The following is a 15,804-nucleotide window of genomic DNA, read 5'->3' on the forward strand; positions in this document are numbered from 1 at the left end:
GCAGAAGAAGAATATGAAATTCCTCTGCAAAAATAAGAGACAGTAAGAATATGTAAGTGGTAAGAAAATGTCTACTCATTGCACACAAACCCCAATCACATTGCTGATGACAGTACTTCTGGCATACCTTTGTGTCGGTGTGGGAAGAAGGATAATAAGAACTACTGAGGAACAAACACCTTGAAACGTGTGCCTGTTAGAGAATGGATTAAAAATAAAGACAAAAGATCACAAGTTTAACGTGTGCCTTTAAAATAATTTAAAAAGAGAGATTATTGATCCTTTATTATCATGTAGTTTAGTCATGAACAAATGAACTGTGGTCAGTACAATTATGAAAATTACAAAAGCACGGTGTCATTTCGTTTGCAAGATTTTTCTTGTCAAGTTATCCTTTCCCCCTGTTTTTGGGTGGTCCTTAAGCATCGATCAATGTTTGGTGGTTGATTCTAACAAGTCTTTCGCTTCATTTATTTTGGTTGCTAAGTAAGGAGATCCACCTGAGAAGACAAAAGAAAAATAAATGGATTAAAATCTACTTCACTATTGACATTGTTCAAGGTGTCAAATACAGAATAACACTCAATTATAATCCTCTGGCATGTCTTACATATTTAACTTGTTTGTTTGTTTGCTTTTTTGGGTCACACCTGGCAATGCACAGGGGTTACTCCTGGCTCTGCACTCAGGAATTACTCCTGGCGGTGCTCAGGGGACCATATAGGATGCTGGGAATCAAACCCAGGTTGGCCGCGTGCATGGCAAACGCCCTACCTGCTGTGCTATCACTCCAACCCCCATACTTAACTTCTGAAGAGTTTTTTTTAAGCTGTCTAGACTTCAAAATAGCAGACATTAAAACTATTCCACTAAGTGTTTAGCGAAACACTCCAGATACCAAATAATCAAAGAGAGAATCTCTGAGAAAGATAACGAAAGTCAGATATGATGATGGATCACTTGGAAAACACTGAAACATTTCATTTACAAGACCTTAATACTGAAGGATTTAACCCAAAATTTTCTGAAATTAAATCCAGGTTAAATAAAGTAAGTCTTCTCAAGCTTTCTTTAAAGGAAGAATATTTATCTCTGAAAAAGGGTGTCTTTCTAAAGGAGTAAAGCAATCCATGCAATCTGTCAGTCTTATCAAGCTTTACATTTTCGCAAATAAAACATAATTAAAAACACACACACACACACCAAACATGGTATAAGGATAGCACAGCAGGTAGGGTGTTTGCCCTATGCAAGGTCAACCAAGGTTCGATTCCTCCCTCCCTCTTAGAGAGCCCAGCAAGCTACCAAGAGTGTCCCACCCGCAAGGCAGAGCCTGGCAAGCTCCCCGTGGCTATTCAATATGCCAAAAACAGTAACAAGTCTCACAATGGAGATGTTACTGGTGTCCACTTTAGCAAATCGATGAGCAACAGGATGACAGTGATACAGTGATATAAAATGCAATTATGTACTACCTTAAAATCACATTACTAATATAGAGGAATCAACAAATAAATGATAATAAAAATGTTCAAGAAAATGTTCCTTGACTCTGAAATGATCCAGTTAAGGATCTACATAAAGTGGGGCTGAAACAATAGAATTGCGGATAGGGCATTTGCCTTGCACTTGGCCTACCCAGGTTCAATATTCAGCATCCCACATGGTCCTCCGAGGACTGCCAGGATTCATTCTTGAGTGCAGAGCCAGGAATAACCCCTGAGCATTGGCAGGTATGACCCCCCCCCCAAAAAAAAAGAATATACATGAAGCTCAGTGTAGATTCACTATGTCCAAAAATAAAATTTTAGTCACTTCTTGAAGAGCTCTTTTTAGTGATTTTTTTTTTATAGTAAATATCATGGGGAGGGAGAAAAAAAAAACAACAACAGAAGTGACCTCCAAATTCAAAATCTTTATAAACCCAACCAGTATCATTTGACGTACAAAAATATTAACCCCAAACTCACATTAAAGCTCTTTAAGTGTCCCATGCCTTTTAACTTTCAGTCCTGAATGGTTTCATTCCTTAATGCTCCAATTAACCATCATATTACAGTTCACCAATTTCTCCTGTTTTTGATTTGTATTCTCCATTTGAGATACCAAACATATATAGCTGTTGAAAACAGGGAACGGAACGATTGTACAGTGGGAAGGGTGTTTGCTTTGCACATGGCCAACCCAGGTTCAATCTCTGGCATCTCATATAGGTTCCTGAGCACCAAGAGGAGTAATTCCTGAGTGCAGAACCAGGAGTAAACCCTGAGCACTGCCAAATGTGACCCCCAAACTGGGGAAAAAATACCCTAGGACCTCAGAAACTTCGACTAACAAATCTAGATAGCATTAGTGCAACTTTCCTAACTTTATTCAGGTCTTTTGCAGGTGCAATATCATTATTATAAAGAAACAGAAAGCAGAGAAAAGATCAACAAACATGGTATTGTATGAAGCACAAAATGGTAATAATGAAGGAAGCTATATTTGGCTTTGTGTCCTTGAAGGGTCCACGGCACTTGCATACCAAGATCTTAATAGCTATAAACATTTATGAAAAATAGCATATTCTTGAATATATGTGAAATAGAAATATAAAATTTGCCATATGTACTTGGTTATGCAAGAAGCTGATTTAATGATTATCTTTGAAAATGATCTCAGAATTACACAGTAACAAGCTTGTTAAACTGCTTATTTAGTTACTAAGATAATCTCAGGTTTTCTAGTGTCCTTAAAAATATTGACTAAAAATATTAATATACTAATGTTAGTCAAACATAAACTTTAATTGATATGTATTCTGGATCATCAGCCATAATATGCTCATTTAGTAGTAAGAGGAAAAAAATGTTAAAAATCAAAAGATCAAAAAGTCTTACACATCATGTACTATTGACAATGTTAAAAAATAAGAGTTTATTTAGAATAATGAGTTATCACTCACCATCTTTAAGACAATGACCTTTTAATTTATATACATGTTAAAACCTTTGTATTGGCTTTCATTTCACCCTCATTCTAATATTCTAAAACTAAGAAGTTTCTAAACCCGAAACTATATCTCCTATATTCCCTTCAAGAGAGCTGGTTCAAATCTAGATTTATCAATAAGGGAGAAGCTTGTGATACTGCATGCAGAATTAAGGGAAATGCCTTTTCCTGCCAGTGCTCTTTATTAATGGCTGTTAGCAAGGGACATTACTGTAGGAAATAGTCATCTTGGGCCAGAGTGATAGTCTAGCCAGCTTGCCTTGCATACAGGCAACCCAGGTTCTATCTCAGGCATCCTACACGGTCTCCCGAGCCTGTCGAGAGCAATCCCCAAGTTTGGAGCCAGGAAAAAGCCCTGAGCATCATTGGGTGTGGCCCAAACACCAAATCAAAGAAAAAGAAAATATTAGTCAACTCACAGAATTTAACCTATACTTGTAGACTCCAATAAGAAAAAATATTTTAAAAATTAGGGCTTAAAAGTGAACACATTCTTAATTAAAAAAAATAAAATAAAATAAAAACTTTCAATGAACTAACACCAGAAGGGTGCTTTTATATAAGTTATAAAGATAAAGCAATCACAATATGTACTAATAAAATGCTGAAACGCTTGGCTATGAGATTACCATCATCATTTCTATTTGACACTATATTAGAGATTCTAGTCATTATAATAAATGCTCTCCTCTAGCTTCAATTTTACAAAAAAAGGATTGGAAATAAATTGCCATCTTTCACAAATGATATGACAGTGTATGGAAATTCAAAAGAAAATCCAAAGGCTCTAAAGACAAAATTACAGGATTAAGAAATTAATGTAACAAGTAATTGGATCTAACAGTGACAGGTACAAAATCTAATTTTTACAACTTATAAAAAAAATAAGTACATATTACAAAAAAATTTTGGCTATATCCCACGGTGCTTAGGGATCACTCCTGGTGGTGCCAGGTGGACCACAGGTGGTGCTGGGGATGAAAACCAGGTAGGTCACATATAAGGCAGGTACCCTACAAAAATTTTTAAATATACATAATGGGACCAGGGAGGTAGCTCAAGTGACTCAAGTTTAACACAAGTACACGTGAAGCCAAGCTGGTTCCCTGCAGTGTGGGTGTGGACCCCGCACGCCTCCACGGGACGCAGCTCTGGTGGCTTCTCAGTCCTGCTGGGGATAACCCTGAAGCCCCCTAGCACTGTGCACCACTAGAGGCAAGGGGGCAGGGGCGGCATCTACAAAAAAAAAAGTGTGTGTGTATTTATGTATGCATACATAATAGCATTTAAAAAATCAGCATATAAAAATAAATTTTAAAATTAGGAATGATTATAACTTTTAATTATTAAGAAGACTAAATATATGGAAGGCCCATCTTGCTTAATCTTTTAAAGACTTTAGTTCCTCCCCAAATGGATATGCAGATTTATCGCATTCCCAACTCATAACCCCAGAAGGTTTGTTGAATGTGTAGTGTAAGACTGTGATGTTTATAAGTACGCAGACAATTTGTCAAATACAGCTGAAAATTAACAACAACAATAACAACAAAGTTAAGAACTTAGAGTACCAGAAACAAAAAACTTGTTATAAAGCTACACAAATCTAAACAATGTGGTACTGGCATAAGCATAAAGAAATCAAACAACAGAAGAAGGGAGCACAGGAACTATTTCTATAAATATCTAAATACTTGATTTATAACAAAGTGACATCTAATGAAAATAATTTTTTAAGTTCTTTATGGGTTCTTTTAATCATATATAAAAATCAATCTTGTTTACTATAGATATATTATGTAAAATAATAAGGTTTCAGAAATTATATACATGACCTTGAGATAGGCAAAAATCAGCAAGAAAGCACTAGTTACAAAAATTTAATTGGAAAAAATGAATTTTATTAATAAATTAAGAATTCCTACTTATGACTGGACAGTAAGAATATATAGAAACTACTTCAAAATGAAGACATTCTCAATATGAAAGACTTCAATCTAGGATACCCAACTATATATTTCAAGAAAAAAAGAACCCAATAGAATAAAAAATTATTTAAAAAATGTTAGGACTATTCATATCATGAAATATAAACAGTAATAAGAGCAACTCACCACTACAACATTCATTGCTAGATGAATATATCACACACAAAGATAAATATGGAATACTATACGAAACATAATTTTGCTTTAAGTTCAAAAAGAGGCGGAGTTCATCTATCATAATAAAAGCCAGATATGCTTATCTTTGGGAATGGGGAAGTTAGTGAAAAATTAATATGGGGAGAGTTTGTATAGTTCTATTTGCTTTAAAATTTTTTAGTCACCATGATTTATAATATTGTCAATGATAGGGTTTTACACAATACACATCGCCACCAGAGTGTCCATTTCTAGCCACCAATACCTTGGGTGCCACCCACAACACACATCACTGTCTCCACACCATGACAGACTCAGTTCTGCAGACTGATCTTTAGATTCTGTTGCTTATGGCCATTTGCTATATCTCATGTAATGCTTCTTTATACTCCGTAATTGAGAGACGTTATTCTGTATCTGTCTCTCAGAAGCTTCTGAGTGACTTGAGTCGGCATGATATTCTATGGTTCTAATCACACAGAGGCGAATTACATGAGATCTTTTTCTTATAGCCAAGTGGTATTCTATTGTGTATGTAAACAAAATTCTTTAAAGAGAGAAAAAAGAAAAGAAAAAAAATAAACATAATTCTTTATTCAGTCGTCTGTTCTTGGACATTTGTTTCCAAGTTTTGGCAATTCTGAAGTGTGTTGCAATGAACATAGAAGGGTAGATTTTTCTGAATAAAGTTTTCAGGTCCTTGCCTATAAGTGAAGCTGCTGGGACATATGGAAACACAATTTTCAGTTTTTTGAGAAGTGTCCACATTCACACTGTTCAAAAGGGTTGAACCAAATGACATTCCCAAGAGCAGTGAATGAGGGTTCCTTTTCCACCCATATCCACAGCCAAAACAATCAGTGTTGGCATGGTTCTATTTCTTAATATGCTATGTAAATTATAATACACTCAGTTGTACACTTATAATATTCATAATTTTTTATATTATATTTAAGTAATTTTAAAATGCAATACTGGAGATACATTGAATTCTTCAATTTGATGAATGTGCATACTCTGAAGGTCATACTCTACAGGTCACTGGGGCTGAGCTAAACAAGAATGGTTCTAATATGATCAGGACAATGATGATGAGCGAAGTCACTGGGCATTACTCCAATACAAAATATTCTTACAATTTATCAATTATTTTTTAAGCTCCATGATCAGGAATACACAGTTACTACTCCACTTCCACCACTGTCTCTTGGTCCCTTCTCACCCCACCATCACTTAGTGAATTCGGTTTTATATGTAGACTCTGAAGGTCTGGTATCACTGCCTAATATTTATTCCTTTACTGTGTTTCTTTAAACCACAAGAGAAATCACTTGGTATTTGTCCTTCCCTTGAGTCACATATGCCCTCCAGTTCTATCCAAATTGCAACAAAACGAAGGATCAGAACTTTTCTAATAGTTGAGCAGTACTCCACTGTGTATATATACCAGTTTGTTTCACTGCACTCATCTGCTCTCAGGCACTTGGGTTGTTTCAAGATCTTGGCAACTGGCTACTATGGGCAAGACTGAAATAAGCATAAAAGTAAACACATCTTTTAGGTACCTAGATGTGGAATTGCTGAGTTATATGGAAGTTGTAGTTTTAATATTATGAGACATCCCCATACTGTACTCCAAAGAGGCTGAACCAGATAGTCCCATGAGGGTTCCCTTTTCACTTCAAACCATGGAGCATGGCTTGTTTTCATGGTTTGAGCTATTCTCACTGGTGCGAGGTGACTTTCACTGACATTTCAATTTGCACTTCCCCGATGAAAAGTGATGGACAATTTTTGATATACCTATTAGTTACCTGCATGTCTTTGAGGACACACCTTGTCAGCTTCTCTTCCTATATATTTTTTATTAGATTGTTTTTAAATTTTGAAATTGCTTATAATTCTTGGATACCAGATCTTTTTCAGATGAAATGTAGGTGAATATTTTACTTCTTTATTCCAAGGTATCCTCTTATGTCAGTCATTGTTTCTTTCGCAATACAGAAATATTTTGATTTAATGTGATCCCATTTGCTTATTTATTTTTCATTTTCTTTGTTGGTGGCACTGAATCACTGGAGATGCCTCTGAAAGCAATATCGTAGAACTTCTGCCTAGATTTTCCTCTGCATATTTTATGGATTCAGAACTAATATTAGATCTAATCTCAAAGACTTTACTCCATTTTGGGTGTTTGATCTTCATTTTGGACCACACCTGCCTGTGCTCAGGACTAACTCTGGCTGTGCTTAGGAATTAATTACTCCTGTCTGTACTCAGAAGATCATACACAGTGCCAGGTATAGAAGCTGCAAGATAAGTGCCTTTAACCTACTTTGTATTAATTAATTTTTTTGTATGGTGTGACAGGGTTCAGATTTTTTTAAATGTAGGCATGTAGTTTCTCCAACATCATTTGGTGAAGACGATTTTCCTGTTCCACTTGATGCACCTAGCTATTTTGTCAAAGACTAGGTATTCATAAATATGAGGATTTATCTATCTCTGGGGTCTCAATTCTATTCTATTCACGCCTTAGTTACCAGTATCAGCTTTTTCCCCCTTTATTGTCTTTTTCTTTTTTAATTGAGTCACTGTGAAATACACAGTTACAAAGTTGTTCATGATTGGGTTTCAGTCATACAATGATCCAACACCCATCCCTCCACCAGTGTCCATTTCCCACCACCAATGACCCCAGTTTCCCTCACATCACCCCCACTCCCCTGCCTGCCGCCTGCTTCTATGTTAGGTGCTTTTCCGCCCCCACCAGCCCCAACTCATTCCCTCCTTTTCTCCCTCCCTCTACCTCCCTCTCCTCTTTCGGGCATTATGGTTTGCAACACAGATATACTGAGGTGTTATCATGTTTGTTATTTTACCTACTGCCAGCATGCAGTTGTTATCAGTATCACACAGTATAGTCTAATTTAAAGTCAAGAGAAGAGAACCTCCACCTTCTTTTTGTGTCTTTTTTTAATAAAATAATGTTTGCTTTGACTTTGGTTTTTGGACCACACGGGACGGTGCTCAGGGATCATTTCTGAAGGGCTCAGTCACGTCCAAGGCAAGCACCCTAGCCACTGTTTTATCTCTCTGGCCTATGAGGTTTTTTCCCACCTACTATGTTCTTGAGCTCTGGGACTTCTGCTTATAGCTTTTTCTCATCTGCTTCTTATGCTTCTTCTTTATAAAGAAGATCACTCCAGGCTGTGTCGGTTACTTCTCTCTTGTGTCTATTGTACTGTGCGGGCTAGGGGTGAGTCTGCTCTTATGCAGGCTTGCAATCACCCATTTCACACAGAGCTGGTGTCGTCTCCGACCACAGCTGAGACTTCACTGAACAATCAGTGCTGCCTCTTTGCTTTCGCAGTCCTCGATGTCTCACCGTGGCCCCACAGTCGCTGCCCTGGGGAAGCTTGGCCCTCCAGAACCTGCTTTGCTTATTCCTCAGTGCAAATTCCTCTCTGAAACTAAGTAAATGCCTCAGCTCAGACGTGCTTTGGGGAGCACAGGGCCTCACCTGGTGCCCCAGTGGTTATCTTCCTGCCACTTCGGTTTGGAGTGCTGGTGGGCTGCCTCCCTGTCTGGGGTTACAGATACAAATGCCAGCGTGGGACCCTGCCAGGCCCTGGCCCCTGCTCAGGCTTTTTTGTGGGCAGAGATTTCGAAGGCTGCTGGGGAATTTTCAGTCAGACTTTTTCTTCCCTTGGTCATGGTGTGTTCATTCGCTCTACCCCTCTGCCAACGCTGGGGATACAGTTACTCCTCGTGAAAAAACCTTCCAAAAGCTGTGCCACTCTCTCCTGTACTTCCGCTCTGTGGGGCCATTTGCAGAATCCTTGGGTCACCTCTGTGCTTCACTGCCTTTTGGAACTGGTATGGTTAACAGGGGACCCTTCTCAGGCACCGTCTTAGCCCTACCTGCCATTCTTTTTCTCATTATATAAAGAAATTGCATCAGGTGGAGTGAAAATACAGCAGGTAGGGCGTTTGCCTTGCATGCAGCCAACCTGGGTTCAATCCCAGCATTCCATATGGTCCCCCGAGTATTGCCAGGAGTAATTCCTGAGCACTGCTGGGTGTGACCCAAAAAGCAAAAAAAAAAAAGAAAAAGAAAAAGAAAAGAAATCGAATCACAAAATTTTCAGTAACTTGATCAACATGACAGATTTAGGAAGAAGTGAAAATTTCCATGATTCCTAAGAGGTCTGGCTCCTGAACCTGTGTTCTCCTTAATCACCACAACACAACACTTCTTATTTTGTTTATAGGACTTATTGCTCATTGGATTCCTGCACATTAAATATGTGGTTACTTTTAAAACCTTTTGACTTCAGGTCCCTATTCCCAATCCAGAGCCTCCTCCTTGAGAAGACTAAGTCGCTCTGAGTAATTTATTTTTGAGTAGATGACTCTGTTCCCATTATAGAACAACCTGAAGGGTGTTATATAACAACCTGAAGCGTGATTATCCTTTATGTCTCTTGACAGTTATCAACACGACTCTCAAGTAAATGGATGAAACTTTAGCTACATGTTTTTGATGAGGAGGAAGAAAATATTGAGACACTTTTGTATCATTTTCTTGCATCAAATACTAACTCCCCAGAAATAAACACACTGGAGAAATACAAAAAACAGGTAAGGAACTATACTAGGAGTGCTCTGAAAATTAATAAATACAAAATATCTGAAAAAAATTCTTCACCAAAGAAAAAACAAATTCTGCAATTAATAATTGTCTCAATGTTTGATGTAATTTACTACTCTGAGTTTTCTAGTTAGCACACCAATTTAAGAAATAAGACACAAGTTGCCTTGGGTCAGTGAAGAATTCACAATGGACTTTTCTATATTCCTACATTTCTATGAAAACATATATGAAAATCTAGATTCCAGGTCTGTTAAAAGTAAGAAGTATTGCCATCCGCTGATATAAAAAGAAAAGTCTTAAAGGCCGCCCACATTTCTTTTTCTTTTCTTCTTTTTTGGTCACAACCGGTGGTTCTCAGAAGGGCTTACTCCAGGCACTGTGCTCAGGAATCACTCCTGGCAGTGCAAAAGGGAACCAAATTGGGTTCTGGGGTATTGAACCCGGAGCAGCTGTGTGCAAGGTAAGTGCCTACCTGCTGTACTAATGTTCTGGACCTCACACACATTCTTTTTTTTTTCCCTTACAGTTCTTTTTTAAATTAATTTTTTTTTCTTTTTGGGTCACACCTGGTGATGCACAGGGATCACTCCTGGCTCTGCACTCAGGAATTACTACTGGCGGTGCTCAGGGTACCATATGGGATGCTGGGAATCGAACCCAGGTTGGGCGCATGCAAGGCAAATGCCCTACCCGCTGTGCTATCGCTCTAGCCCCCTAAATTAAAAAATCTTTAATAAATTTTTTATTGAAACACCGTGAGATACAGTTATAAACTTCCATGATTAAGTTTTAGTCATACAATGATCAAGCACCCATCCCTCATTTTTAAAGATCAATGTCAAATTCATGTGGAGGCTGACAGGAAACTGACTTTAGCTACAAGTTTTTGATGAGGAGAGCAGTAATCTGCAGCAGTGAAACTGGGGAAAGTTCTATTCCTGGGGCAAGGTTTGGCTGGGTAGACCTAGAACCTGTATCTAAAGTCTCAGGAATATCAACTATACAGAAAGTAAGCCGAGGCTTGCTCTTCCGAACCCAAGTTCTCCCTTGAACACATAACTCACTTGCTTGTCTGATGTTTCTGTGTTTGTATTCTACTAAAACCTGTGAGAGAAAGAGAGAGAGAGAGAGTGAGAGAGAGAGAGAGAGAGAGAGAGAGAGAGAGAGAGAGAGAGGAGAGGGGGGGAGAGAGAGGAGAGAGAGAGAAAGAGAAAGAGACAGAGAGAGAGGGAGAGAGGGGGGAGAGGGGAGAGAGAGGAGAGAGGGGGGAGAGAGAGAGAGTGAGAGAGAGGGGGGAGGGGAGAGAGAGCTGAACTCCTAGAGAATAAAGCCATAAACCAGGAGACAAAAAAGACAGCCTCCAGGGGAGGGAAGACCTGCACCAAGAACACTAAGAAAGAAACCCCACTGACCCAGCAATACCACTGCTGGGAATATATCCCAGAAAAGCCAAAAAGTATAGTCGAAATGACATCTGCACTTATATGTTCATCGCAGCACTGTTTACAATAGCCAGAATCTGGAAAAAACCTGAGTGCCCTAGAACAGATGACTGGTTGAAGAAACTCTGGTACATCTATACAATGGAATACTATGCAGCTGTTAGAAAGAATGAGGTCATGACGTTTGCATATAAGTGGATCAGCATGGAAAGTATTATGCTAAGTGAAATGAGTCAGAAAGAGAGAGACAGACATAGGAAGATTGCACTCATCTGTGGACTATAGAATAACAGACTATAAGACTAACACCCAAGAATAGTAGAAATAAGTACCAGGAGGTTGTCTCCATGGCTTGGAGGCTGGTCTCTCATTCTGGGCAACTCAGAAAAGGGAACACCAAGTAAAATGTGATTGGAGGTCATGTGGGGGAAAGATGATGCGGGCCCAATATAGTCTAGAGACTGAACACAATGGCCACTCAACACCTTTATTGCAAACCACAACACCTAATCAGAAAGAGAGAACAAAAGGGAATACCCTGCCATAGTGGCAGTGTGGGGTGGGGGGAGACAGGACTGGGGAGGGGAGGAGGGATGTTGGGTTTACTGGTGGTGGAGAATGCGCACTGGTGAAGGGATGGGTTATCAAACTTTGTAAGGGAGAAACATGAGCACAAAAATGTATAAATCTGTAACTGTACCCTCACGTTGACTCACTAATTAAAAATAAACTATTAAATTAAAAAAAAAAAAAAAAGAAACCCCACTGCAGGGAACAAAGCTAAATCTGAAAGAGATTTCTAAGGTGTGAAACTTTATCCTGAGAGAGGGCTGGGCGACTATGCTCGATACTCAGCACCCAATCTGAGAGTCCTACACCAGATCATACCCTGTTCTCACCCCTAACAATGGAACAGCAGACCTGAGCGTTAGAGTTGCCAGGAGACGCCCACTGACAGACAAGCCCCGGATAACACTGCTGGTCAATGCCCACTTGGATCTCTCCACAATAACAAAGGCTGTGGGCAAATCTCTAAGGTGAGTTCCATTCAACTGTAGCAAATAATGAACTAGCCAGGGGCTGAGATAACTGTCAAGAATGTCTTCTCTAGCCAAACAGATTTAGCCCCTGTCAGTCCGCATTGGACTACTCGCATGCAAGCCCATCTCCTACAGTCAGAACTAGACACATGTCCTAGAGTCAGAGCATACTCCCTGGACCTCTCAGAGAGCAGCTCGTTAGCCACAGGGCACCACTCCCTACTGCGCTCCCCTGGCAGCCCACCCTGCGGTCAGGCCCCTTCACCGGCTGAGACAGAGGCCTCGAAACTCCTCCCAAACTCCTCTTGACAGATTCCCAGCCACTGCTTTGGGCTGCAAGACCTTAGCAACCTGGTGACTGCTGGGCTCTGTTCTCACAGTCCAGGCTCACTCGAACACAGGCCCTGGCCCTACATAGCCCCTCCCTTACATTTGTGGAGTGCCAGGCATCATGCATGGGGAGGCAGAGGACATGGAGAAAGCATAAGAAAGGGCCAAAAGGAAGTCACAGAACTAAGGCACGTAACAACTAATCTAACAACTACAACGGAGGGGCCAACAGCAGAATGGAGGGTGAAAGTCCAGCCAGCTAGCTGTAATACAAAGGAGTAGAAACCATCCAACAGACAAGGAGGGGAAAAATTAAAAACAATGAAAGTAATATAAGAGCCATACGGTACTAAGATAAGCCTTTGCTGCATGGAAAGAATTCCAGAAAAAGGAGATCAAATCTATACATTTTTTTCTTTATTTTTGGCTTTTTCAGTCACACCGGTGATGCATAGGGGTTACTCCTGGATCATGTACTCGGGAATTACTCCTGGCAGTGCTTGGGGGACCTTAAGGGAATGCTGGGAATCAAATCCGGGCCGGCCACGTGCAAGGTAAACGCCCTACTCGCTGTGCTATTGCTCCAGCCCATATGCATTTCTTATTTGAACAAATAGTAGCCAAGAAATTCTTAGGTTAAGAAACAAGTAAGACACCTAGATCCCCCAAAAAATGAACTCACACATACCAAAAGTACATTATAATTAAACATTATAATTAAATGACTCAATGCACTGGCCAGCAAACAGAAGCAAAATACAAACAAATGGTACCATGTCAAATTAAGAAACTTCTCGTAGTGGCTTCAAATACATGCTAAAAGAATAGTGATACTAAAGGTCCTTACAAAGAAAAAAAAAAAACTTCTAGTTCAGAAAGATAGCGCAAAGGTTAAGGCACTTGCCTCGCAAGTGGCTGTGGCTACAATACTGGTTAGAAAATTAAGATGCTTCTGCACTACAAAACAAATGAGCAGTAGAAGAATAGTACACTTCTTGGCATCCAACCCCAGGGTCCTAAAACAGTAATTCAAAAAGATATTTGCACTTCTATATTCAATACAGCACTATTCACAAAAGCCAAGACTTGGAAGCAATTTTAGTGTTCAATTACAGATAAATGAATAAAAACATTATGGTATATGTAGGATAACACTGGTTTGTCCTTTCCACCCTGCCACAGGGAGCTTAGGTTTACTGGGTTACTCCCATCACAGTGCTCCCATTCCTCTGTGTTTACTTGTAGCTTCTTTCTTTGTGCTCTGTTGACTTGTAAATATTGTTTTTCTCGTCTCCTGAAGTCCTTTGCATAGTTAATCCAGAGCAATATCCTTTTTGTATGGGCACAAGAAGATAATTAATGCTGTACTTTTGAAACTTGGGAGTTAATTGACTCCAGATAATACTACCTCCAGGGCATCTGTTCTCTCGAACTACACCTCAGTTGCCCTGGAAGGACCCAGGGCAAGGTGTGATCTATGAGCTACCCTGGCATCAAAATGGGCCTGGCCAAAATGCAATAAAGCTTAATTATAAGTTAAGAGCATGGTCATGGACAAATGCTGTCATGATCCAAAAAGCAGTAACTAGATTCGGACCTTGCTAGGGTTAGGAATGATTAACCCAGCCTGAGCACTGTAGTCTGAGTCTGTGGTGAGATCTCCCGGTGAGAGCCATCCTACAAGCTTAATGTATCTTTTACTGTGTCTATACAAAATAACTAATATTAAGAAGTAGAATTAAGATGTTAATTGAGTTATTGGACTAAGGAGGAGAGGAACACCCCTAGGGTGGTGTTTTGACCCTTGAGCCTGGTGGGCAGTCAGGAAGGGCTTTTGATATGTTGATTTTGCTACCAGATGGGGCCTGTGCCTACCCCTGATGCTGGATAGTTGAGGAGAGAGAAGAGAGACACCAGGGCAGCAAGATGGAGTGCGGAGAGACTAGCAAGGGGAAGAATGCAGGTCTGCAGAGAGACAAGAGATGCGGCTTTGAGAGGGAGTGCGGAGAGATGAGCGGGAGAGACAGGAGACGGGAATGAGGGGCAGTGTGAGACTAGAATGGGGAGCTCAGAGAGACTGGGAAAGGCACGTGGGGAGAACGGCATAAATGGCAACTGATCATCAACTGGCTTGGCCTGGTTTCCTCCTTCATCCACCCATGGCCTGGACTGCCCACGAGGAGAAGCGGCCCGAGTCCATCGAACCCCGGGGGTGGGTGGGGCGGGGGAAGAGAGAGAGAGAGAGAGAGAGAGAGAGAGAGAGAGAGAGAAGAGGAGAGGAGAGGAGGAGAGAGGGGGGTAGAGAGAGATTCGGAGATATCAGGGTATGTATATACAGTGGAATTCTACTCTGCTGTAAACAATGAAATCATGTAATTTGCTACTGTGTAGATGGAACGAGCGGGTATCATGCTGTGTGAAGTTAGTCAGAAGGAGAGGGCAAAATATTGCTGGTGAACGCAATATATATAGAATGTGGAATAAAAAGAAATATGGTAAGGGAATGTGAGATTGTCAGTGGAAACAATTTCTGAGAGTCAGCCTACAGAACTGTTCGCTGAGGGAGTGGGGTGGCGAGTGGTACTGGAACACTAAGTCTGAACACTGAAAGTCTTCTGTGAAACAATACAAGAGTCAATCCAGTAAAAAGACAATAAACAGAACAACAGAACTAAAAAAAAGTATGAAACAAAAACAAAAATTTCAACAATGAAACTTATCATATTGTTACCGACAAACAGAATAAACAGACAATATCAAGAAGGAAATGAAAGCTGTAAACAACACTTTAAGTACACTGTATGGACATCTACAGAACACACCTCCCAACAACAGAATACACATTCCTTTCAGTGGAACATAGTTCAAGAAAGTCTGTATATTATACCATAGATAAGCTCCAATAAATATAAAGGATAAAAATAATACTTTGTTCCCAAGCACTTGTCACAAGGGGCTCTTTTAATCTTTTAGGTTTCCTTAGAAAAACCTCCCCGATTTAAGGATGTCTCTTTCATATTCTATATGTCAGGTCCTTTTGTTATATTTTAACTTCACGTTCTTTTATATCACTTACTTTAATTTCATATCTTCAAATAGTCTTATTCATTTATTGCCTACCCTTCCAGTAGAACATATATTCTATGAGGCCCATGATCTAGCTGTCTTGTGTTATATATTTAAAATCCAAATTTTTA

At 39.7% G+C, this 15,804-nt stretch overlaps 1 protein-coding gene across 1 annotated transcript in view; it reads right to left on the reverse strand.

The window, feature by feature from the left end:
* Window positions 1-244: 244 nt before the first annotated feature.
* The window catches only part of DNAJC15 (DnaJ heat shock protein family (Hsp40) member C15), a 66,778-nt gene continuing 51,218 nt past the window's right edge, over window positions 245-15,804 (reverse strand). The window contains exon 6 of the mRNA XM_004604589.2: window positions 245-500. Within this exon, the coding sequence (XP_004604646.1) occupies window positions 430-500 (71 nt within the window). The 3' untranslated portion in view covers window positions 245-429. The remainder of the gene's footprint in view (window positions 501-15,804) is intronic.

The sequence above is a fragment of the Sorex araneus genome, chromosome 1 (genome assembly GCF_027595985.1).
Source record: "Sorex araneus isolate mSorAra2 chromosome 1, mSorAra2.pri, whole genome shotgun sequence".
NCBI lineage: Eukaryota > Metazoa > Chordata > Mammalia > Eulipotyphla > Soricidae > Sorex > Sorex araneus.